This window comes from Ambystoma mexicanum, chromosome 4q, assembly GCF_040938575.1.
Source record: "Ambystoma mexicanum isolate Mex_15411 chromosome 4q, UKY_AmexF1_1, whole genome shotgun sequence".
In the NCBI taxonomy this organism is placed as follows: domain Eukaryota; kingdom Metazoa; phylum Chordata; class Amphibia; order Caudata; family Ambystomatidae; genus Ambystoma; species Ambystoma mexicanum.
The window spans coordinates 1,247,171,345-1,247,197,739 of NC_090928.1; the positions used below are offsets into that span (position 1 = coordinate 1,247,171,345).

General features: G+C 45.4%; 1 protein-coding gene across 5 annotated transcripts in view; it reads left to right on the top strand.

Moving 5' to 3' along the window:
* LOC138468321 (exportin-5-like) overlaps positions 1-26,395 on the top strand; it is a 2,334,215-nt gene that overhangs the window by 1,005,387 nt on the left and 1,302,433 nt on the right. For all 5 annotated transcript variants that reach the window (XM_069608827.1, XM_069608826.1, XM_069608825.1 and 2 more), the window contains exons 18-19: positions 5,096-5,298; positions 11,586-11,691. In XM_069608827.1, coding sequence (XP_069464928.1) covers positions 5,096-5,298; positions 11,586-11,691 — 309 coding nt within the window. The remainder of the gene's footprint in view (positions 1-5,095; positions 5,299-11,585; positions 11,692-26,395) is intronic.

The window sequence follows — 26,395 nt, forward strand, 5'->3', positions numbered from 1 at the left end:
CGTCTTTGATGGTCGGAGGATGCTTTAGTTTACTTTAATGAACCCTTGGACATATCGGAATCCGGAGATGATAATACACTAGAAAATGTTGGCATCATATATAGTGATGCAATTCAAACATTTCAGCAAACTAAAATGTCATGTAAAACAAGACAAAATCATCTGCATGTTTTCGATAATATGATTCAAACAAAGAAAACTGCTTATAGAGCTGAACAATGGAAACTCAATAAGCATCCTCCGAGCCTCAGATTGGTATTCTCTAAAAAAAAACTGTGCAATGATTATAGGAATTCGGTCAAGGAGCATAGATCTGCGATGTACCAAAGAGATGGAGCTAAAATGCTATATACTTTAGCCAGTAAGAACATCTCTAAAATGTGGTCAACAATTAACCAAACCATGGGACCGTATCGAATTGTCACGCAGACTACGGCAGTTAGTATGCAACAGTGGGTAACACATTTCAGTCAACTTTATGCTGCCCCTAAGGAATGCCCTAATTTAGAATTTGCTGAGACACCTATCATTTTCAATCTGCCCCTTGACGAGTATGAGATCATTAACCTAATCAAAACTGCCAATAAATCCAAAGCCGTAGGACCGGATGGCTTGTCCAACCAGGTCATGCAAATGCACCCAGAGTTATGGGCTTCCATCTTATTTAAGATTTTTACTGCCATCAACACCAGCCAAACACTGCCACGCACATGGACTGTGGCAATAACAATCTACAAAAAGGGTGACCGTCAATCACCAGACAGTTATCACCCTATTTCATTGTTGGCTGCTCCGGGGAAAAATATTCTGTAGAATATTACTCAAGGAACTAAGGTATGGGCTGAAGAAAACTCGCTTTTAGATCCATTCCAAGCATGTTTCGTAAAGGGCCTGGGCACCATTCCCAATATATTCGCACTTTCTATGATCCAAGCTCATCAATTATCACAGAAACAACCACTTTATCTAGGATTTGTTGATTTCAGAGCCGCGTTCGACTCAATTGATAAATCCGCGCTCTTGATAAAATTAAGAAAACATAATTGTCCCTCCTCTTTACTAGCATAGATTACCCTTTTTCACACTAACACATCAATGCCTGTGCGAGTTTCGTTAGATGGCATGTTTACACCGCCAATCGCCACGCACAGAGGCCTGAAGCAAGGCTGCGCCTTAGCTTCATTTGTTTAATTTTTATATCTTGGACATTGGTGTCTAACAGATTGTGTGGGAGTTCCCCCAAAAATCGAAACCCAGCAAATGCCATACCTGCTCTACGCGGATGATCTGTTCCTCCTGTCAGACACCGATGGGACTACAAAATATGCTGAATCGGCTAGATGTGTATACCCGAGCGAACAATCTCAGTATCAACATTCTGAAGACTCAAATTCTTAATTGCAATCCCATTCGAGAATCTAAAGCACGCAGATTTGAATGGCATCTGCAGCAGTACAAACTAGCAGATACAAGCCTCTATAAATATCTTGGAGTGTCAATACAACATAATAAAACACAGATGCAATATATGTGCGAATTGAAAACCAAGTTACAATAATTGGTGTCTCAATCTAAGATACTAATTAAAAAATTTGGTAAGTTTTCAATGAAACACATTGTCACTCCTATATGGCATTGAAGCAACCCTGCCAAAAGATCGTACATTTTGGGACTGTATAGAGGCGTCTTATTGGAAACAAGCTTTGCAATTACCTAATGGTACGCCACTTGCGATAATTCGCTATGAATTGGGACTCGCCTCACTCATCTCGCACGTACACTGGAAGCGGTGTGCCTATTATCGCAAGTCTCTGGAAAATTTAAGTAAATCTTCCATATTGCAAATCACAGCTCATAGTCTGTTCACATCTAAAAGCAAATACCCACTAAAATGGCGTGAGCACACTATGGATGTTTTAAGCGATGCAGGCGTCACTGTTCAATTACTGATGGAAAATCCTGACCGAGCAAAAATCTAAATATTCATACATGATTGGGCGGAAAACTACATAAAATGCTTGTCGCATAAAGATTTTGATGTCTACTTGTTTGGAACTAAGAGATATGGGAAAACGGCTGATTACTTAGTCAAATATCCAAGCATGGTATTCTGCAGGAAATATGAGATTTAGACTCAATTTGTGGGAAACTCAATTTGTGCCGATACTGCTTGAATATCACCCAGACAGAAACTTTGAAACAACTGTTAGTTGACTGTGAGGCAACAAACGACGTAAAAAGCAGATGCTTCAAGGGTAAAGTAGTGTTCCAGAATCATTTAACTCAATTAGAAAAATGGCGAATGCTATTCTCTAATCCTAGAATTACAATTCAAATTGCAATTGTTCAATGTTTGAATATTGTTTTACCACCCTTGATGTGCAACAAACTATGTATTGATTTTGATGAATGATTTGACTGATCAGGGGGAAACCAATCGGAAACATGATTTTTCATCTAACCTTTAATTTTGATGAAGCACATACGAAACTGAAGACGTTTGGGAATGAAATCAGTCTGTTAATCCTTATGGTACATTTTTATTGTATATATTTGTATCATTTGTGTATGAATATGATGTTTTTTTCTATTGTAAATAAGTTAAATTTTTGTAAGGAAATGAATATTCGTAATTGTAAGGATAATTTGAAAAGTTGAAATATCAACTAACCAAATAAAAATAAAAAAAAATATTGGGAAATTGGTTAGTCTTTTAGACTATCCGTACTGGGAAAATGTTTCCCTTCCATTTTTGTACCTTTTTAACATTGCACACAGCATCTTAAAATGCACTGCAATGGACATACTTTTGGATCACCCTAGCTTTTTACACTTGGGATTTTTGGTAACTTGTATATGTGCCTAAAGATAAGTTTGTTGATATTTTTACAATTCTTGCATATTTCTTATGTGCAAATTCACGTTTCCTGTGTGTGGCTACTAAACGTGGCTAGTTCCCTAAACTGGCCAAACTGCAAGGTTTTCATTTGTTCTTGGGCAATATTGTAGTTTGGATGCCCCCCCCCCGGTCAGGAAATCCCATATAAGGTCATGGCCTTGCCGGCAAAGCTTCTGCATTTGCGGGCTGGTGCTGCCTGTGTGTGTGGCCCAAGAATGGGGTGGGACTCCCGGGTCCCATTCCACATCCATGAAGCCAGAGAGTCTAGGTGTGGGGCATGAACTGGCTGTTTGAATGATGCAGATCCTTACCATTGGTGGACTTGGACTTGCTTCCAGATTGGATTTTGGATAAGAGGACTCTTCCTGCAGTCCTGTCTTCAGATCAGCATTGGAGCCAAGAATCCCTTCTAGATGAGCAGCTAACTGAAGATCTGATGAAGACTCCTGAAGAGGCGTGGCATTTCCTTCCTGCGTCTGGCCCTGTTGGACTACCTGATCTCGAAAAGCCCTGTGCGATGCTTCAGCCCTTGGACTAGTGGGACCAACTAGTCTTGATGCCTTCTCGAGGATCCAGCCATCTTGAGCCTTTGGAAGTGTCCCAGGGCCACACAGTTGACTGTGACTGACCAGCTCTCTTATGAGCTACGTTGGTAAAAGCGTCATTTTGCTGCGGTTGCTCCCGGAACTTTGGTGGTCACCAGCTTGTGGTACCTTCGCCTTTCCTGTGAATTTCAGCATCCCATCCTCAAGAGATCCTGTCCTAGAGAAGCTTCTTCAACCACAACTTGAAGGACACTTGCCGTCCTCTGTGTGCTGTGGCCGTCATTGGAACTCGCCGCCTCCATCCTGTGAAGTGTCCTTTACTTAACAGGAATGGCCTGCATTGGTGAATCTTGCATTTCTTCATCGCCAGGGATTGCATCTGGCATCTGGACCTGAAGTGAAGAATCCTTGTGCCAGCAGCTCCTGGATGCCTCGCACCAGATGTTTTTCCCACAGATTCCTCATTGCCCTCCGTACCTTTCCCTCTTGGTGGATGGCTAGTACACCTTGATTCTCGGTGCCTCTACGGCAGGGTGCTAGGGATAAATGTGGAACTAAGGTCACGGTTCATGGCACCTCAATATGCACTGGCCCAGAAGTAATGTCCAGTAACGGGGCATGTAGAGGCATCAGGCTAAGGGTAGGCCACCTGGTGGTGGAAAGGATTCTGCTGGTAAATAGATATCAAAGATGAGGAATCTGTGTGATGAAAACATCCATCAGAAAGAACATTACTTAAAAGTAAATAATTTGTTCTTCCAGTATCTTTCCCAAACTTTTGGTCTTCCCCTGCTGCCTTCCTCCTTAATCCAGCCTTTCTTGGTCTCTTTCAGCCTCCTTGTACCTGTTCTTCTTGGGCTCCAGGGCATCTCCTCCAGTTTCCTGCCTTCTGCTGTCATTATTACTCTCTTCTGTTGAGCCATCCGCCATCTTCAAATACTCTTCCTTCAAACCCCACCAGCCTTCTGGTACAGGCCATGCCTTTCTAAGTCCTTAGTTGTATAGGGACTCGAGTGTTTTTTTAAGGCTGCTGGTGTATGAATTGAATGTTGGGCCCCCCACCCCTGAGGTTGGCTACAGGTTCTGATGTGCGATTTGGATGACGTATCCCTCCTGTTTGGTCCCCTCTCTTTGATGGGCATACCTTGACCACTGTGTTGAATGGCTGGCTTTTTTTCTTCTTTTGTCATGACTGCTTCGTAAACCTCCAAACTTAGTACAGGCTTCTCTCTTTCACTCTGTATTTGGGATTCTGGCACCTGTGGCTGGGTATCAGAGCACTGGCTTGCCTGTTTCGATGGGTCAGGATTCCTTTCTAGGCCTTGAGCGTCTAAGTTGGCAATGTGACGAGCCCCTGCCTTCTGCATGTGGCATGGTGGGAGTGCCAGGGGATTAGTCATGCTGCCCTCGACCACAGCCCCCGTAGCACCCCTACCATCTCGCTAATATGGCAAAACACTTCCTGCTTTAAAACCATCTTCTAATTATGTGATTTAAGCAATGCTTATCAGAATCATTGAGTATTCCACATGTTCTGCTGTAATGTTTTGCAAAGTGTAGGATTTAAGTGTATTTGCTTTTGCTTTATTAACTGCTGTGCCCTGGGAGCCAAGAAGAGACAGTCTCTTAACTCTTTCTGTCCTTTCTGCAGGCTAACTTTAAGATTATGTTCACGCATGTGACACAGCTGTTGTCCAGAGAGCAACTGCAGCTGTCTGTGCTGGAGAGGAGTACCCTTATAGATGGCATGGTCTCAGTCATCAATCAGTTTAAGGATTTTGAGCAGCAGAGAACATTCCTGGAGGAGTTGCTGATTCCCTTCTCCTCGTTCTGGCTGTCTGAGAACACGGAAAGGTAGGGTGACGGGAGGGGATGTTTTTAAACCCAACATGCTTATTGATTGGTGCTCATGTATTTTTTTCAGTACTGCCAAATATTAAAACTATGGTTTCAAAAACAGGAATAAATTCACTTTCAAGGACACTATTCCAAAGAAAAAAGAATGTTGTCTAAACCAATTTCTACATATTTCTGCTTGTCTCCGGCTTACTCTTTTCAGAACATATTTCGGCAATCTCATTGCTATTGGATTCCGTACCTTGGAAGTAACCTCCAGGTCCCCTTCTTTCTTTGGAAATGTTTTTCAGCCACCAGAAGGTGCATGCGCTGTCCCTACTGTTGCTCTGCTTGGTGGTGTTCTTACTCAGGATTATTATTGTAACGTCATGGATACTATAAATGGTGCTGGCTATGCCCCATGACCTCCGTTATTTGTCTTGGTGCTCAGACACTGCTCCGGATGCCATCGCTTGCTAGAATTCTTACACCTCTACTAGCATCACGTCTCCCCTGAAAGTCATTGGGTTTTAAGCTCTGTAACTGTTGTTGGAAGTTGTTATGATGGATTTTCAGAATGGACCCGTGGACAGATTCTGAGAGGCCACCCTATTCTGGTGAACAAGAAAAGATACAAATGTCTAGCCAAACCCTAACACGGTAGTATGACTGCACAGTAATACTTGGGGGAGTATGAGAGTGATAAATGGTTCAGTTAAGCACACAGGGGGAGTACTCTTAATACAAGTTGGGCAGATTCTATAAAAATACAATCATTACTCTTACGTCCCATCCCCTTTCCTACATACTTAATAGGCGTCCCTCGCCAAGGACGGGAGACAGAACCCTTTTCACCATAAAAAAACCTTCCCCTTTAAATCTAGATGCGTGCAGGGTGCGGCTCTGGGAGAATGCGCTCGCTTGACTCTGCCCACCACTGCCACTCCCCAGTACCCTTTTCTGCATCAACAGAAACGAGACGATTTCACCAGCGCTCCTGCGTTTGGCTTCGGCCATGTAATGCTACGTGCTCTTCCCCGGATATTTTATCATTTTTGTCTTTTCAATTAGGTATTTGGTCGTCTGACGCCATGCTCCTCCCCGGTGCATGTCGACTTCAGCGGGTGTCCAGCCTGCGAGGGGCTCTTACCCACACCCTTTTCCTCCACTGCCTTGGCCCCCACGGCTGGGAAGGCTGTTCCGTGTGCGACACACTGACTCCACTTGCTCTGAAGAACAGTCTAGCTCGGTGGAGGGAGCTCTTCCAGAAGTCACTTACGAAGGACCTAAAGGACTTTGTCAAACATTATTCGAGGCCAAAGACAAGGCCTCTATTTACCATCGCACCCCGCAAGGGCGACTCCTTCCCAAGGAAGTGCCCGTGCGAGAAGAACCTCTCAGGTTCTAGCACCAGCACACGTACCTAGGCTAGTCCAGCTACCGGCATTACAGCCGAGGGGTCTCCGGATCTTTCTGGTATGATATAATATTTCTAACGCGCTTAATACCCAGAGGTTTCTAAGCATTATACCTATGTCGCTCTGTTGTCTTGCTTCTAAAGGCGAGCATGTTGCAGCTGAGCTATCATCCCAGGTATCAGTGCTGAGGGACCGCAACGTTCTTTTACCAGGGTTCTCCCCGAGGGGCAATGCCCTAGTACTGCCAGTATGTTCGAGGGTGCGCCTATACGCAGCACTACCGGCAGTTCTACCGAGGGCAATACGCCTCGTCCTGAGTTGCCCGGTAGGCCTCATGTTCCAAAACCAAGTGTCTTGGGCGAGGCTGGGCCCAGTGAGCCAAGCACCATGACCTGGGCACGTAGCAGGCAGCTCGACAAGATGGCTGCCGTGCCAGACAAAATGGCCGCTCGTCCAAAGCCTCCCCTAGGAACGGGGCGGGTGGAGGAACGAGTCACAAGGTGGGACTGGTGTCAAACAGGTACGTGGCCTACAGCCTATCCATCAGCAGCGCAGGGAAGTTATCCACTGCACCCAGGCAGAGTGTTCCCCTGGCCCCAGAATCATCAGCCACCCCATCAATATCTCTTGCCACCTCTTCAGCCTCCGAAGACAGGTTCTTCGAAATGTTCCTATCGCTGATGAGGACCCCACAAATGGGGTCCATCTTTCGGGATGCTATCAGGGACATGAACCCCCTCCTCTCCCCACCCGGGTCAGTCCACCGGTGCTCATAGTCATTCCTCATATGGCTCTGGCGCCTCAGGCCCCAGTGCGTCCCCCGCTGCCCATAGTGGCTTCTTTGATTCCGGTTCCACTGCCTCCCCACAGTTCAGGAGGTTCTGCACAATCCCCCATTCACACAGACTGGCTGTCAATCACACAGCAGGGGGGTTGTCCAGGCCGGACAACCCCCTCAGCCAAACATGGTAAAGTGCGACTTGGGTTTCCTAGGACCCCCTGTGCAGGGGTGACTACACCCCTTCCTCACATTCAGCCCACCTAGACACCCAGGTGCCTAGAAGAGGGCTTCTTGGCAGAAGCCCGCCAAAAGACAGTGAACAAAGAAGGCAAACCTGGTTTGCCGCGCAAAGTAAAACACAAGAAGGAGTTAAAAAAAAAGAAATGGCGAATAAACCGTACCGGAGCCAAAAGAAAAAGCATTTGGTCAAGCGGGTTTAAGTTCGAGGCTAATACAATGGCCTATAATATTACCACGTTTGTATAAAATAATCGCGGTAGAAAAATTAGGGTAGATACCACTGCCACCAGCCATGTCTAAATGTTAAAAAGAGCGAAACAATGCTCTAGGAGGTACAGATAAGGGTTTAGGATTAACCCCTTCCAGTACTCCATGTAAAATGGTGTGTACTGGACCTGTGGTTAAATTGACTAAGTAAAGTTAATGGCAACTTTACCCTTTTCTGGGGGGGAAGTAGTCGGTCTCAGAAATGGAGTCGGTGGCAAGTCTAAATGACAACCCTGTGTCACTGCACTGAAGGTGCTGTGTAACACAAAAGAAGGGGGCTACTGAAGTGGTGTCCTTCAGAGTCCACAATCACAGAAAACAGATAAAAGGACACATGGCAAAACATGAGTAAGAGTGGAAAAAGCTTACACTCCTACCAAGTGGAAATAAATAAATCCAGAGGTCCAGCAAAGCTGCTGAGGGACTCACCAGGTAAGGGAAATTAGCCATTGAATGAGAATTCTCCCTAACACAGCTCATCCTCGGCCACATTCCTCAGTGATCGCTGCGGCGTCACTCTATTCTAGGCCTCAGTTGTCCTCGGCCACCTCGTCCTCGATGCTACTAGGCAAGGAGGAGATATCTTGGCGGCATATGGGAAAAAGCTGTACTCCCAATGCCTGCCTGCGTCAAGCCAACGCTGATGCCATGCTGGCACCCATTATCCAAAGGTTCTGGCGGGAGATTGTGTATTTCCTCCCAGAACCTCCGGCCCAGAGCCAAGCGTGCTTTAAGGCGGACCTAGGAGAAGCCAGGCTGGTAGTCCAGGACATCATGGAGGATCTGGCCGGGCCATCTGCATCGCCACGGACATGAGAAGGACGGCCTGGCTCCGGGCTACTAAGTTTTAATCCTGATGTCCATGAACGCATATTAGACCTGCCATTCGAGGGTAGTTACCTCTTTCACTCCACTACGGATGAGGAATTAGATAATAAAAACAGCTTGCAAACCGCAAAGTCTATATCTATTCTTACAAAGGCCACACCCAAGGCGTACACCCAGTCACATCAACGCTCCGACAAGGGGCGGCCGTTGTGTGGGTTCTGGGGCTTCCAAGAACGGAAGTCCAGACAACCTGACCGTTCTCCGAGTCAGCACGGGTGGAAATAACAAAAAGAGGGGGGGCCCAGGTGTTTTCCCAGTCCCCCTCCTCCGCAACAGCCTCAGAGAGAAAGAAGGCATGACGCGTCCCGTTGGGCCCACGTGTCTCCAGTGGGGTGCAGGCTTGCCATGCACATGCAACTTTGGGGCCCGAACTTTTCGGAGAGAAGAATACAACATAGCTTTTGTTTTAGAGTAATTGATTTCAAGATAATTCCCGCTAGCATATAAACCCAATGCTCTCAAAAAAGCAAGCATACCTGAATAGGTATGGCCCAATGTGTCCAAATCACCGTAAAATACCTAGCCATTTCCTAACTTGGGGGTTGGTGGGGGTGTAATGGGCTGTCACCCTAAATCTAGGAGGGAGGTCTGCCATATAAAGGGGAGCAAGCAGGCAACCCTGTTTCACCCCTTGTGTGGTCCGAGTCCTATCTGTAAAATGTTAACCGCCAAGTCGAATCTAAAATCTAGTATTGCTATGAAATAATCTGATAATCTGAATCAGATAAGCAGGGGTGGACTGGGAACCAAAAGAGGCCCTGGAAATAATTTTCAAACTGGCCCCATATTACACATTTTCAGCAAGCCCAAACCTTTTCCTATGGAAATAAAAAAGGTGACCACACAGAGGCCCAGGGTGCTGAGGCCTACCAGGGAATCTCCGGAGTTCCCTATAGGCCAGGCCACCCCTGCAGATAAGGTGGGCATCCCATCAACTCCAATTTATGCCGAAGGCGGGAGCTCTGGACCCTATCAAAAGCTGCACGGAAATCTATGTAGCTAGTGTAGAGACCCGCAGTGGCTCTTCTTATCAAACAGTCTTGTAGTCTGAGATTATATGAGGTTGTACCACCCTGTCGAAACCCAGTTCAGGCAACATCCAGAATCAGCGCAGTATCAGCACAATACTGGAGGTTACGCAGAACAAAGGAGGTGAAAATTGTCCCTGTCCTATCGAGCATGGATAGACGGTAATTCTAAGGGTTCGTACGCAACCCCTTCTTGTAGACTGGGATCAGGATCTCATTGCACCAAGATTTCAGGATGGCACTAGAATCAAGATGGCCAAAGGACAATGTGAAATCTTGTGGCACAGCTATTAGTTTATGGTACTCTCAAAAGCATTATGCTGTAAAAATGCAAAAGTGCATGCAAGAAAATAAAGTACAAAAATATCCACTGCCACCAGATAGCTGTGACACATCATGCAAGTAATAGAAAGATTACTAAAAACTAAAGGAAAAAGGGATAGAAAGTACCACTACCCTACCTCGCTGTAAAGAGATTTGTGAAGTTTAAAAACTATGAATTGTTGTGGGGGACAGGGGCCCCCTGCACTTCTAGCCATAGGGACTCATCAGTGTCTGCAAAACAGAGGAGCTAAACAAGTTAAGTAAAGCAAAGAGGATTTAGTTCCCTCCGAAAGTCGGAATATTTTCAAAACGGCAACATTTTGCGGGATTCCATGGATGTCTAGGGAGGAGGGGTGGAGGGAGTAAAAAGAAAATCTTTTTTAACACTGAGGTAGGCCTTTGATTCCTCAAAGGGTGAGGATGTGCTCTGTTGGGAGGAGTGCTGCCTGGAGTTTGAAGAGGGGAGACACAGTTTTTGGTATTTGTGTAAAGCTGGGATGATAGTTCTGGGCCATCATACTCTTAGAAACCCTGGTTGAGCGCTTAGAATTTGGGGGAGTCAGGCATGAAGTGCTATATAAATCGCCAACAATTTACAATTAAGGTAAAAGGATTTTGAAACCCTATTCCTCTTCTGAACTCTTATATGTATATGTTTATAACAGTACTCTTCATGGATTACTTGAATTTACAAGTAGGTAACTTTTCCTTCTTGCTGTATAGACATTATTGCTCAACCCGATCTTATTTTCACCTTGTATAAGGTGGTCTTTGGTGCTATGTACCTGCTTAACAGAAACATTGCCACCGGTTATGGGCAAGTTGGCAAAACTGAGGTCTGCCATTTTCTAATAACGAAGATATTCAAACAGTATTTCTCATAAAGCCTTTCAAATTCCCTGTAGACTAACCAGATCTGAGGCATCTGCCACTTCAAGCCAAACCTCTTGCTCATTCTCTGGTTCGTAGTAATGAGGGCTAATAATTCTGAGTTAGTGCACTTTCTTACTAATTCTGAATTTCCCCCAAATGCTGTTTCTACTTCATGTGATAGAAAGTCATTCTCTGGGCTTCTATTATATCGTGTCATGATTTTGATTTATTTAAACTTGGTAGAAAAGGCACTCTCGGGCCTTTGTGTATCAAAGGATCCTTCCACGATGGTCTTGGAGTAGTTTGGGGATTAGACTGTCTTCCACTCCCGCAACATTGGTGAACATGTGGTGCTGGGTGTTAACATAGAATCCAGCGTGCTTGATAACAAGTGGGAAAGGTGACTGGCTGACTGGAGGTTTGTGGAGTTTTCATTTGAAAGTTCTCACTAATGGTTTTCATGGTTATTTCATGTCATTATCACAGGATATTTTCGGATCCTGATGCATTTATCAATTATGTTGGCGCCAATAATGTCCCTTTCAAACTTTTCAAAACTATGGACACTTCAACTGATCTAAACCGTTCAAAAGTAAGTATCTCGATACCTCTGCATACTTGCAAGAATTGTGGAAAAATATCTATTGCATTTCTCCATTGATGTAGATCTCGGATGTTTTTGCATGAACATTATGTGGTAGGAAAATGCACTCTGCGATACTTCTGACTTCACCTTCTGGGCAATGTTGCATAAGGAATGGCAGCATTCATACTCTGACACACAAGGCCACTTGTGTATAGGCGCGTTACAAATGCCATATCATGTCATTGTGAACAGCCAGATTGGGTTGCAATATATTGTGCCAGAGAGTTGTGAAAACTATGGCAAGCAGCTTATAAAGCATTTACATGTCAAACTTGATCACATCAAGAGATGGTTTCTCTCCAGCAAGAGATCCTCCAAAATTCATGTTTTTAAATATTCAGTTACTGGGTTGTTTCCGAGGACACTTTACTTTTGAGTGACACAATGAAAATAAATAAAGTAACTCAGAAATCCAAATCCAAATAGAGAATTTCATGATCCAAATAGAGAATTTCATGATCCAAATAGAGAATTTCATGAATGATTACTCATGAGATGCTCAGCAGCTACGCTTGGGGCTCACAGTGCATGGGCCACCCCACAATGCCATAATGCCCTCTCTGAGAGAAGGGCACTGTTCGGTGTAAAGCAGTGGGTATCTTTTTGATGACTTTGTTTTTTATGGTGTGCTTTCATATGTCTGACTTGTTATTTCTGAGTGTTTTTCTATTTTTGCTTTTAACCAACCCTTTCCCTCCCCACATGGCAGGTCCAGCAGACCACTTTGATGCCATGGTAGCAGGGTTTAAGCTGTGTAATGTGTATGCATGGCACTGGATAGGAGGGATATGGATGAGTTGGCACCACACTTTCTAAATGAGTTTTTACCCCAAAAAATGTTTTTTGTAAACCTTTTGTGGTCCTGTAGCCAAACTACTCTCACTTGCACTGTGAGGTATAGGAATTCAATGAGAATGGTTCCTAGGTTGGTGTGACCCTGAGGTTTGGAAGGATCTTGTGTGAATAACTAATATAAACTTCATATTTTTCAATTCACATATGTCTTTATATGCACAATTCAAAATTCGATTCTGTATTCTTTAGTATAAACTTGGTTGAGTCATTGATGTGGTATCCTCTGAAGGCATCAGGAAGCAAGACACAGACAAGAGATTCAAAGTTCAAACTAGAATGATTTGTTACATCAAATGTCAGGATGATAGAAGGCCTAACGTGCCCTATGCTAATGTGGGATTTCCCTACCTGACCGAAACTAAGGAACGTCTGAGTCAGAGTTCTGTGTCCAAAACCTATTCTTGCCCCACAACTAAAGCTAAACAGTGTGTAGGGATGTCAGTAATCAAAGGAATAGTGATCAAATCAATGTTTTGAACCTCTTCCAGCTCTTCACTTTTCACCTCCCCTTCCCCTAGTTCAAGAAAGTTCCACAAAATGTGTCAAGATTATCTTTCTCAAGGTTCAAAGCAATACAGTTCCACACAATTCTCTGGGCTCTCTTCCCCCAGTTCAGGGCAGGACAGTTAAAAAAGATAAGGGTCTTGAGGCTCCGTTCTCAAAACAGTATCTGCAATTGCTAGGGTCTCAGGATTCCCTTCCCCAAGACTTCAACATAGCAATTTATACTTGTCTCTTGTTTTCAAAAGTTCAACACAACACCAGGTCAACTTGAACTTTCCTCTGTATTTTATCAACAGTTCACTTGGTGTTCTTTCAATGGATGGCCTTTCTCCCGCATATTCCTTATCTGGTAGATGTCCTCATCCAGCTCTTCTGTTTTGGAAAAACGTAGACTGGGGGCGTGGTGGTGCTCAATTGTCGGCTCCGGCAGTGATGTCAGACGTCGTATATGTACCACGTCACTACGCCTCATACATCAGTTCCTATTTTCTGCACGCTCAACACGCTGCTTTAGGAACACAGTGAGCGAGTCTTTGACTTTACTTGATGTATTTTCGTCAGAATTACATTTTTTCCTCGACCGCGAGATGTCTGTTTCAAGCAGTGTTCCGACTGCCACTCCAAAATGTTGGTTACAGACCCTCATGAGATATGCCTCTGGTGCCTCGGCATGGGTCAAGACACGGAGGGGTGTGCTTCATGCACTAAAAGCTGAAATCGGCGTGGGAGCTGGCTGCTAAACTCGCTTTAGCTGACCTCCTTCAAAATCTCCAGCTCTGCCGACGTCCGGTCCTCTGAGACTGAGGGGCCGACCCCCGAAAATTATAGGGAGAAGCATCAGCAGAAGAAACGGTCCCATTTTAGGAGCCAATCTTCCTTGTTGCACCAAAAAAAGGTGCCACAGTCGAGATTCTGATTTTTCAACGGAAGGAGGTAAGCCTTAGGCTGGGCCGACCACTGGTCAGGACTGGGATCATTTCAAGGTTCAGAGGCTTGACATTTTTCAAAACCATGCTGCTGCATGCGCAGGTACCCTCCTCCCCAACCCCCCAGCAGCAGGCATCAGAGACGGCAGCGCCGCTCGGTACACCCGAATCTAGCCAGCCCCATTGCAGACACCATCAGCGTCCGGGAAGCCTTTGGGCTTGACGCTGAAGAAGGCACCAAAGCCTTCAATGCCAGGGCCTTCCCACACAAATCAAGGTCTGAGCGTCCTCAATACCATCTCGGTGCCGCAGCCCCGTTGGACGCTGACAAGTGGCCATATCTGCACTAAGGACAAGCCCTTAGCGCCGGCTCTCCGGGACTGTCTCATTTCAGCAGTATGTTGCCCATTTTCAGGACTGATGACGCAGATGACTTGGGAGGAGTCATCCCATGTTAATGGAAATGGGGTGCATCAACTATTTCGATATTCAAGCTCAGCTTTTAGAGCTGGCACAGGGTTTTACGATGCCAACAGGCTGGACATGTCACCTGATCTGAAATTCCAGCAAAGCCACCTTATTCCCACACTTAGTAAGGAACACCCTCAGAGAACTGGGGAATGGGGGACTGCTACTCTGATGCGCTAACCACAACGTGTATATATAAAGAAAGGGTTCATTCAGTATCATTTCTGATCCCAAGAACGTCCTTGCTGCAAGGTTTACCAATCGAGACCCAGGATCCCCTTGTGAGCCTAACACATGGTATAGCATAAAAAAGGACATCGATTCATCCACTGCGCCTGGACTAGTATTTCATTCTTTCCCAATATATAGTCTTTTGATTAACAATTGTAATTATTTCCAATTCTTGCAAATGAGAGCTCAGTAAGCTTTTCACGTTCAGATCTAGGTTTAATTTCTATCAGCGATTGGTAAACTCCTGCCAACACGTCTTTTGATCTTCACCTCCTCATTATTTATTTGTTACACAATACTTGAGTGTGATTAATTTTTTAAGTAGGTATTTTAGTGGTGTGATGGGCCTCTCTTGCTCATCGGGTAGAAGCAAGTGATGGGGTGTAGTTTTTTGGGACCCGGATTGGCTGAACGTAATTTTAATAGCAATCAGATTGCTGATGTCTATTGTAATGGATAACGAAGCGGCAAATGCCTTTTTTAAATCTTTGACAATGTTAGTGTTTTTTTGGATGGTTCTCTTGTGTGATGGGACCTTAAAAAAAACATTCAGAAGAGTTGTAGCGACTTAAGTCATTATCTTTGATCCCATGACTGTGGCTGCTTTGTGTTCGGTTTTCTTTTTATTCTGCAAGATTGAATTGTCACGATATTGATGGAAGAGCCACAGCTGTTTTTTTGTTAACGTTTGTTAAGAGCATTAATATTTTATCACTCAGATATGGGTTGATTTTGTGATTTCGTTGTGGGCTGTAAGATGTGATGTTGCTTATTTTTATTTTTTTGCACATGTTTTTATTGCCAAACCCCTTTTCGTCGTCCCAACCTCTGTCGAATGCAGGTCTCGTTACCCCCAACATGATGAATTGTCCAAATTCCCAAAATATCTTCGTCTCCCTCACGCCTTTTACTCTCCTCCCTCGTTCAGATTCTTGGTCTCCAAAAATGGTACCCACAGTTAAAGCCAGACCCAAAAGTGTCATCGTCCTCGGGCACTGTACTCCTCAGTACCAGATCCCAGTCCGCCATAAAGCCCTGGTGATTCCCTTGTAAGGAGTAAGATACCCATTCTAAAGCTGCAAAGTGCCACAGCTTTCCCACCGATTTATGCTCAGTAGGCGGCTCCCTTGATTTTCAATTCGGAGCGATCACCAATGCCCCTGCCATCATTCTTTTTTTTTTTAAACTTGTTTTTATTGTTTGACTTGACAACACACTTGAAAAGACAGGGCAAAGGGCGGCCACATGGCAGCTAAAACAACAAAAGTAAATATACATAAATATACATCAACAGCAACACACGACTGTTCAACTGTGGGGAAGTGGAGCGGGAACACATAGATCCAACTAGATATCAGCATTTGAGTCAATCAGACGTACAGATGAACATGTTAAACACATCATTATACATTTTTGGGAGAGACACTAGCTGAGCATGAAGGAGAAGGCAAGGAGGCCATGTAATCACGGAAGCTTTGCCAGACATCTATTGGCCGACAGTGCGGATGTTGCATTGCACTCCTGGTTTCCTCAGTGTCATGAGCCCACGTAACTGATCTAAGCCATTGTGAATACACAGGCGGTCTGGCACGGAGCCAGCATAACAGAATGCAGCGGACTGCCAGCAGCATACAGAGACCCGCAAGCCTCCTAGATTTCCGGCCGAGCTGGGGGAATTCATGAAAGAGACAATGTAGTGGGGTAGGGGCAATGGGGTGTTCCAGCATGTCTGATAGCGTGGAGCAAACCTCGATCCAAAATTGAAATAGGAGTGGGCAGTGCCAGAGCATATGGATGTAGGTTGCTAGTTCCGTGCCGCATCTGGGGCAACTGGAGGGGGAATCTGGGAACATGCGGTGCAGTCTCTTAGGTGTGTGATGGTATCTATGCAGGATCTTAAACTGTATAAGCTTAAATTTTGAGTTATAGGAGACATCTTGAGTGCGAGCACACATTCGAGACCACCTCTCATCACTGATCTCCACCTCGAGGTCGACCTCCCAACTGTGCTTCAGCTTAGTGAAGGCCGGGACTGCTCTAGATTGCACCAGTGCATATAGTCTTGACACTTTACCCCTAAAGGATAGGTAAGAGCAGAGTTCTGCAACTATGGAGTCATCAGGCGGCGCCCCTGCCATCATTAAAATGGCATACACCTTGCATTGTGCCTTTGATGGTAGATCTTCAAGTATTCCACCCAACCCCCAGATTGTGAGGCCTATATTTCACCCCCCCGTGGTCCCCACACATTCTTCTATAGCCTTCCTAATATTTTTCAAAGACCGATCGGTTCGCGGGCTATCCCACCAAATGTCACTCCGACCTCTCCACACTCCCTCCAGCATGCCTTGGGTACCTTCGGGAAGAACCTATGGAGCCTCACCGGAGTAAGGTGCCACTGCACCATCAGCTTTACCCATATCTCCTGTAATTTGTCTGACCTTGTAAGCTTGGGAATACTCTCCAGTAGTTGTACCCACACTGCCTCATCAATCGGCTGGCCGACTGATTCCTCCCACTGCCTCATGTAACGTCTAACCTACTTCTTCATTTGTTTTATGTGCTTATAACTCGTCCCCACAATATATTTATCCACCGAGTCTGATGGCAGTAATTTTTCGAAGGGTGTTAGAGATCTTGTTGCCACCGTCTTGGTTGTTGGATTCCGTATTCAATGTATCAGTTGTGTGCATCGAATCCCTCCCCTTCCTCCAACCAAAAGTCTAGTTTGCACTGGATAAAGTGTTTAGTCTCTCCCGCCTCGAACATAACCTGTATCCCGATACATCTGCCTTTCTCCTATTTGCCAATATTTGACCCTCTTATTCCCAGGGAAAATTGAGGATTGTGGAGTATTGGGGTGAAAGGCGATGGGTAAGTGGTTAATCCCGCTCTGGCTACTAATTCATCCCACAAGTCCCCCACTAGAGATCCAATCATGCTGCAGTAGATATTGTCTGGTTTATCCCCCTTAGGTTTCCAAAGCACTTCTTCAAGGTGACCTCCCACTACCGCTTCATCCATTTGTCGCCACACTTTTTGCCTGTCATCTTTTAGCCAGACCCTAATTAGCCTGGTCTGAGCTGCCAAGGGATATCCTCTAATGTCCGGTTCTCCCATCCCAGCCCTATTTTTCGGGATAGTCTTTACAGATCGTGGTGGTGGTCCATATAATTTCCCTATGTACCTTTTACCCATCTATGTACCTTTTAGATGGTTTGAAAGAAGGATTTTGGCACCCTTGTGTTGGTAGCATCGTAAAAAGGTACAAAAGGTTCAGCAGAATAACCATTTTAAGAACCTTAATCTTTCCTGTCCAAGATATTGTCACCCGACCCCAATCTATTAGCATTTTCCTGATGGTCCCAAGTTCGGGGGGGGGGAGGGTATCTAATTTACTGCAAATAATGATTATATATTTTTTTCTGCTGTGGACCTCCAAATATTTTATATCCTTGTATGCCTAGCTATATAAAAAAGTCCTTTTAAGTTCTTGTTCCTTCTTCACTGCTGTAGTCTGATTCAAGACCTCCGATTTGTGCATATTAATCTTTAACCCTGCTACGGACCCAAAATTGGCCAATTCCCTATTCAGGGTCCTAATAGACCTTTCGGGTATGGCGAGTCAGTAACATATCCGCAAATGCGGCTTCCTTATGGCTCTTTCCTCCAAAAGGGATTCCTACAATATCCTACATTTCCCTTATTGCGGCCAAGAGCGGCAACAAATGGATCACATAGCGTATTGGGGACAAAGTGCTCCCTTGTTTTGTTCCATGAGAAACCTTGACTGGTTAATCATCAGACACAATGTCGGATTAGAGTAATTTGCTTTTATCGTTGAGATGATCTTATTCCCAAAACCCTTTTTTGCCGTAGTAGAAAACGAGAGCTGCCACTCCACTCTATCAAAAGCTTGTTCTGCATCTAAAGTAATAAAAAAATCCAGTGTGGTTTTTATAGTAACCTTTTCTATTAAGTTTGCTACTCTTCTAGTGTTATGCCCAGTTTGTCTGCCCCTTACAAAGACAGATTGGTTCGAGCCAACGAGTTCGGAAGAAGATGGTGCAACCTGGATGCTGATATTTTTGTATATATCTTTGCATCTATATTAATCAGTGTAATAGGCCTGTATGAGTTGCAACTTGCCGGGTCTTTCCCTGGCTTCGGGAGCAAGACCACCTTAGCTTACTCCATTGTCCATCTCCCCGCTTCCCCAAACTTGTTAAATGTCTGAACCAAATGGGGAGTTAACTGTTCCCTGAATGTTTTATAAAAATCGGCCGTAAATTCATTGTCTGTTCAACCAATACCTGCCACTTGCTGCCCACTGCATTGCCGCTCTCTGCCCCAACTTTCAGTTGCTATGCGGACGACACTCAACTCATTTTCAGGCTCCCTTCCGCCACCTCTTCTCCCTCTCTCATCTCTGACTGTCCACCATCCAGGAGTGGTGAGCCGCCAATGGTCTCTGCCTTAATGCCAGTAAGACCGAGATTCTCCTCATCGGAACACCCGCTCCCTCCTTTCCTGCCGCTCTCTGGCCAGCCTCTTTGCCCTCTTACTGCTCCCACCTCTGAGGCTAAAAACCTCTGGGTCATCTACAACTCCACACTTTCCTTCTCTCCTCACATTTCTGATGTCTCTAAGAAGTCACACTACCAGCTTCACCTCCGCAGAGGTATGCTTCCTTTCCTCTCCTTCCCCCAGAAGCTCACCGTCTCCAGAGCTCTGGTTCCCTCTAGGCTGGACTACTGCAACAGCCTCTTTCTAAATCTTCCTGCCTCCACTCTCTGGCCTCAGCAACCCATCCAGAACAGGACTGCGAGAATTGTCCTTGGCCTCAAGCCCAGGGATCGTATCTCTCCAGGACTGAAATCTCTTCACTGGCTCCCAGTGCCGGTGAGCATTAAGTTCAAAACCCTCTGCATTGTCCACAAGGCCTTCTGGGGCCTGGGACCTTAAGACCTTCAACTCTCTCTTCCTAAGTGTCTTTTCTTCTCGAGCTCTATGCTCATCCGCCTCCAACTCCCTCAAGGTCCGTCGCTTTGCCAAGCAGCGAGTTGGTGGTAGATCTTTCTTATGCTGGGGCCTTCCTATGGAACAGCCTCCCTGCCTCTCTGAAATTTGAGAAACATCTCCAGTTCCAGAAGCACCTCCAAGACCTTCCTCTATGCTTCTGCTTTCTGGCCTGAAGCGATACACAAAGAGAAGGGTTTGCAATGCTCTGAGACCGGATAGCCAGGAAGGCGCTGGAGGCACACAACACGGGGAAGGCAGCCTATCATATGATGCTCACCAAGCAATACTTCTTGTTAGGCAGAAACCTGTGCAGTTCCCTCTGGGACCACTGCAAAAGATTTAAGACTACAGGTGTTTGGCAGTAAACCCACTTGGTAGCAGTCTGTACCACACAGATTCACTTGGTAGCTGTGGCTGAGCAGTGAGACTTCCCTCAAGAAGAGTTAGGCAGTATACAGAGTATTCACAATAGGTCAAAAGAACACAGTAGAACAAGCAAAAACTGACCAGAGCTTGGTGTAAAAGAGATATAATTATTTAAAACCACCTCTAATAAAAAACAGGCACTAATATTAAGCAGTTCAAAAACACGGTCACTAAAAGATATACACTCCCTTAACAGAATATTAGACAAGTCTTAAGAAAAGCTCTACTTATTTTCAGACAGCGGTGAGCGCTTAACGCAGATGGCACTCTAATAATTCGTTTTAAAAGGGAGAGAAAAGCAGGATATAAGTTGAAACAGATCCCAACACTTTCACAAGAACACAGCAAGGGAGGAAGGCAGAGTCAAACCGTGAAGTTCAGAAAGCCGGATCCACTTTAAGAGGATCAGAACGAAATGTGTCCAAGGTCACACGGTTAAAAAGTGCACAAAAGTCTCAAAGGTTCAGAAAGAGTTGGACCAAAAGAAAGGGGACCAGTTAGATGGTCAAGGCAGCCAGCCCAGTCCAGAAGGTTAAGGGATTATTATTACCTTGTAGCAATCTTTAGAAAGGGAGGCCTGGCGGACACGGTACCTTAAAGTGGTGAGAATACTCCAGCGGGGGCAGTTGTTCCTGGCAGCGGATGCAAGTCGGTGCTTCGTCCGGGGGAAGAGAGGATCTCGTCGGGGAGGAAGACAGGAGTCCGTTGCACTGCCAGGGAAGAAACCAGCCGCAGAGTTCTCAGTTAAAAGGAGCGGTCCTTTGGTTCGCGGTCCAGTGGTAAGTGGCTATCCGGTTGCCGGGGTGCTTGGCACGGGCAATTCGACCACAAGACGTCCTGGGATGCGAGGAAAAGAAGGTAAACTGGTTGTGCCCACCAGTCAGGGGAAGAAGACTCTCCAGCAGGGAGATCTTCTCTGTCGTCGGGAAGTGGTGAGTCGGTTCCGCAGGGCTCCACCGGTGGTGTCGTCGTAGCAGGTCGGCTCAGCTTCTCCCTCGTCAGATTCTCAGGTCCTGTGGCGACCTCTGAAGTTCCAGTCCCCAAAGCCCTGCTTTTATGCAGCACACCCCCATTCACTCAGCCTAGCTGTCAATCAAACATAGTAAGCTCACCACTTGGGCCAATCACACCAGAGTGCGACTTGAATTACCAAGGTAACTCAGTCCAGGGTGCCTAAACCCCCTCCCACACCTCCTGTGGTACCCAGACAGAGTGGCACCACTTTTGGAGGCTTCTGTGGAGAAGCCCGCCAAAAGCGGAACAAAGGGCTCGACTTGGGTTGGAGTCACAGAAGAGAACACAAACGCCATTTTAGAATCGAGTCCTGGCAAAAAAATACCAACCGGCGAATTAATATTAAATAAATATGTTCGAGGCTATGAGAATTAAATAAAGTTGGTAGCCTCGAACAATGGGAAAATCACATAGGGATATATTTGTGGTCGAGTATAAAAAGTAGTATCCACTGCCACCAGCCAAAACTCGATCAGGGGGGACGGAGATGTGCCCCCTCGACTAACAGACCCCGGGGCAATCGAATTGCCCCGACCAGTACATCCACAATATGATGGTTTGTACAGGTTTCTGTTCATAATTTGGGACTAGTAAAGCCAATGGTGACTTTACATGCCCTGGGAGACAGTAGTCAGTCCCAGGGTATGGAGTCTATGGTGGGGTATCACTATGACACCCCTGTGTCACTGCACGGAGGGTGCTGTGTAACACACATAGTAAAAACACAAGACCCTATGGAGTAAAGGACCCCATAGCCCATAAAACACATTAACAGTCAAAGGAACACCATAAATCATGTCCAAGAGTGGGAGAAAGAGCCTCACTCTTGGCAGGAGAAAAAAACAAACTCCAGAAATCCAGCAAAGCTGCTGGGAGGACTCACTGGGTTATTCAGCCCAAAAAGAGAATTCTCCCTAACACTTCTATAGAAGGTGGAACAAAGCCAATAAATTATTGGCAGCTAAATTGAAAAAACAGACCAAGCAAAACAGGATAGACACCCTACGAGATGATAGTGGCAGATATGTCTCCTCGGAAGATGGCAAACTCCAAATTAGTGAACAATTCTTTAGGGAACAGGCACTCCACCTCACAAAGCTATTTAACTTTTTATGGCAAACAGGCACTGTTACATAGACAATGGCTGAATCTGCTATGATCCTAATCCTGAAACTTGGTAAAGATCCAACAGAGTGCACATCCTACCGCCCGATAGCCTTGCTCAATACTGATGCAAAACTCTACAGCAAAATCATAGCCTGGCGGTTGGAGGTACTGCCAATTATAATAGATCGAGACCAGACAGGGTTTATTCAGGGTCGATCTGCACATAACATCCGCAGAGCAATAGATCTGATAGCCCTGGCCCCTACAACCATTGGCCCCCTCATTATCTCTAGACGACCATAGGGCGTTTGATAGCATGTCCTGGGATTATTTGAACTCGGTGCTAAAGGGCTTTGACTTCAGCCCAACATTTTCGAGACTAATCCTGTCAAACTTTCAGATCCCTTCAACCTGAATAAGAGTTATCACACAATTGTCTGCCCAGATAGCCTTGGGTAAGGGAACTAGACAGGGTTACCTGCTATCCCCATTGGTATTTTCGTTAGCAATGGAACCCATAGCCCGGCAGATTCGTCTCCACCCGAAGATTCAGGGGTTCGAAGTTGGAGGGCAAAGTCACAAAGTTGCACTATACGCAGACGATGTGCTTTGTTTTTTGAGAGAAGCCAGAACTTCCCTTCATGCCCTTATGAACTTGCTTGCCCAATTTGCGTTGGTCTCAGGATTTACAATAAATACAGCTAAATCAATAGGGAGGAACCTGTTAGAATCCCCTGACACCTTGGCCACCTTGCAGAATACTTATCCTCTTAACTTGAAGAGCGCAGGCATCACGTACCTGGGTGTACACTTGTCCCCAATTTACGCGGGACTGATGAAGGCCAATATCCCCAACCTCCTAAAAGACTCCAAAGAATCCTTGCAGAGATGGCTCTCACAAGAAATATCCTGGCTCGGACGCATTAGTGCAGTTAAAATGGTTCTGCTTCCTGGGCTCTTATAAACGTTCCAGGCTGTCCCTATACTGAACCCGGAGCGAGATCTCCTTCAACTACAGCTAACTATTTGGGCTCTCCTGTGTCACTTGCCCTTTCTCCCACGAGAGGCACGCAACTATTGGGGATCCCTCCTCCCCACCACAGCGGCTACAGTCCGATGTTGGGATAGGGCTTGCACACAGAGAGGTTTTAAATCAGGCCTAGGCCCACTTTCCCCTGTCACACAGAACCCAGCCTTTAGCCCAGGGCTCCAACTCAACTCATATCATCACTGGTCAACTGGGAAGCCAATACGACTACGCGAGCTTTATGCTGGCAATTTGCCCCTGACCTTTGCCCAGTGCAAAGAGAAATGTAATCTCCCAGAAAATGAGAGATTCAGGTATATACAGCTCTGTCATTGGATAACTAATCCGAATAAGAGACCGGCAGCCACAAGATCTCCCACGGGACTGGAGCTAACGGCTTCGGAAGGCCAACACTCCAGCAGAATAGCGACCTGCTACCGTCTTCTGGAGAATGTTCCGGAAGACGAGAAACTCTGCTATATGTTAGCATTGGAGAGGGAGTTTGGGAATCCCTATTTCTCAAGAATCCTGGCAGAAGATATGGGGTAGGGCTCATAGATCTTCAAGGTGTACTGCAGTGAGGGAAGGAGCTCTAAAGCTCTGTTTTCGCTGGTACATCTCTCTGCAAAAGCTACATGCAATGAACCCAGACTACCTAGACACATGTTGGCATGGATGTGGTGAGAGGGGGGACCTCGGCCATCTGTGGTGGCATTGCCCTATCATACAATCCTTTTGGTTGTAAATTAGATCTAGGATCAAAGACCTATGTGGGGCTCTATTACCCATGGATCCACAAATAATGCTGCTGGGCGATACACCGGAAGATGGGTCTTATCCGCTGGCGGCCCTAGAGATGAATTGATTACTCAACTACTTATGGCAGCTCGCCTCACACGAGCCCGCTTCTGGAAAGAGATAGATGGCCCTCACATAGCCTATTGGTGGGTGAAGATTTGGATACTGCTTGGAATGGAAAAGCTAATGGCTACGATTGAGGGGAAAACATCCAAGTTCGCCTGCATCTGGGGGCCATTTCTGGAATACGTAGCTGAAAAAGAACACGTTTTTTCAGCCAAGATTGGTTCAATTCCTCTTTAAGCCGTGATAAGATTTGGACATAAGCGAACCGAACATGGAAGCCTTGGAACAAAGTAGAATATACCTTCTTAGATGTTAATGATAATTGTGACTGGTGTGTGGGTTTTTTGGGTTTTTTCCTTTTCTTTCTCTTCCCGCTTTATCGTATTGTTCGGCCTCCTTCCTCTGAAGCTTTACATTGTGTTAACCGGTTTATCAGACTTGTTCGAACGGGATGATGAATTTAGGAATAACAGATGAACTGTAATTAAGTTAAATTGAAATTTCGAAGTGTTGATTCACAGAGGCGATTAATGCTTTATTGCTGTTGTGTATTATGCAATGAATTTCATGTTTGACGTTTCAATAAAAAAATACATTGATAAAAAAAAAAATATGTAAGTAGGGTAGTTCCATTTTTACAACCCAGGGTATAAGTCTTTTCTTCACCTTCAAAGTTATGGGGATGTGGTCTGATAATGCTGTTGCACGCACCTCAATCTCTGCCACCAGGCCCAGCAAACTCTGCGAAACCCAAATATAGTCTATCCTGAAGGAGTTCTTGTGAACATGAAAAGAAGGTATATCCTCTAGTGTCTCCCCTCTTTTCCCTCCATGTGTCTACCAATGAATCTATCGATTTTTCCACACAATTCTCTCATGGGTTTTCCCTGATTTCCCGCCCTTCCCACGCTCCTATCCGCCCCCGGGTCCCAAGCTATATTGAAATTGCCCGATATTTGTTCCTTGGCAAATCCTTCCATTTTATTCAACATCTGCTGTACAAATCAGTCTTACCCTGAAATGGGTGCATAAATGGTGGCTAATGTATATAGTTCCCTCTTGCCTTGTAGAACCACTGCCAGATATCTCCCATTGGTGTCTTTTCCCTGTCCATTACTGTAATATTAAGGTTATTCAGCAAGGCTATCCGCACCCCTCCTTTTTTCTTCCCATCATTGGACTGAGATATTTGTCGAAACCCCTGTGATCTAATTTTGTTTGTCGCTCGCTTGCACATGTGTTTCCTGTAGGGCCAAGAGGTCTGGTTTTTCCCTCCTTTTCAGGGGGGAATTCAACCCTTTAATGTTCAGCGAAGTAATACTTATATAATTAGTTTTAGCCAAGCCATAGTCCGGGCTATTCATGAAACTATTTGCGTACTCGTTGGACTCTTTGCTGGGACCCCTCTTCGGACTTCCCCTCCCCTCCCCTTCCTTTTTTACTTTACTTTAAAAATGTATGTAGCACAAAACCTTGAACCCGTAGGCATTAGGGCACCGACAAACAGATAAGCTAGAACATAAGACAGCAGTGGGGGAAGCCAGAGAAAAAGGGAGAGAAAGGTTAAGGAAACAGCCACGTTTTCAACTTTCTTTTTAAGGATTCTATATTAGGCTGTCCCCTGAGGTCTGATGGAAGATCATTCCAAGCTTTGGGCGCTGAGATGGAAAAGGCCCCCCTTTCAGCCTTTCTAGTTTTGCATTTGGGAAACATTAAAAGTTTCTGATTACTCTATCTGAGAGAATGGCTTTGAACTTTTTCCACTATCAGTTGAGGCAGGTAACTGGCCATAGTGCCCTGAATGCACTTAAACGTGATCACCAGAAGACGGTACAGCACACGGGCCTCCACCGGGAGCCAATGCAGGACTCTTCTAGCGTTTGACACATGTTTGCGGGGTAAAAGCCCCATCACGACTCTCACAACACCATTTTGAATGACCTGTAGTCTATTCATCTCCGTTTTGATCAGGCCCACTAAGAGACTGCAGTAATCAATTTCCGCTCCAATGATGGTTCTAGCAATTGTCTCTGCATTTTCCTGAGTTCTAAATGGCCTAAGATGGGCCAAAAGTTTGATATAGTAGGCTGTTGCGGAGCCAAGACTCCCAACATGAGCTTTCATGGTAAGCTGCTGGTCAAAAATTATGCCCAAGGTTTTAACCTTCAGGGGGGTTATCTTGACCTCACCAAGTTGGCAGCTCTCC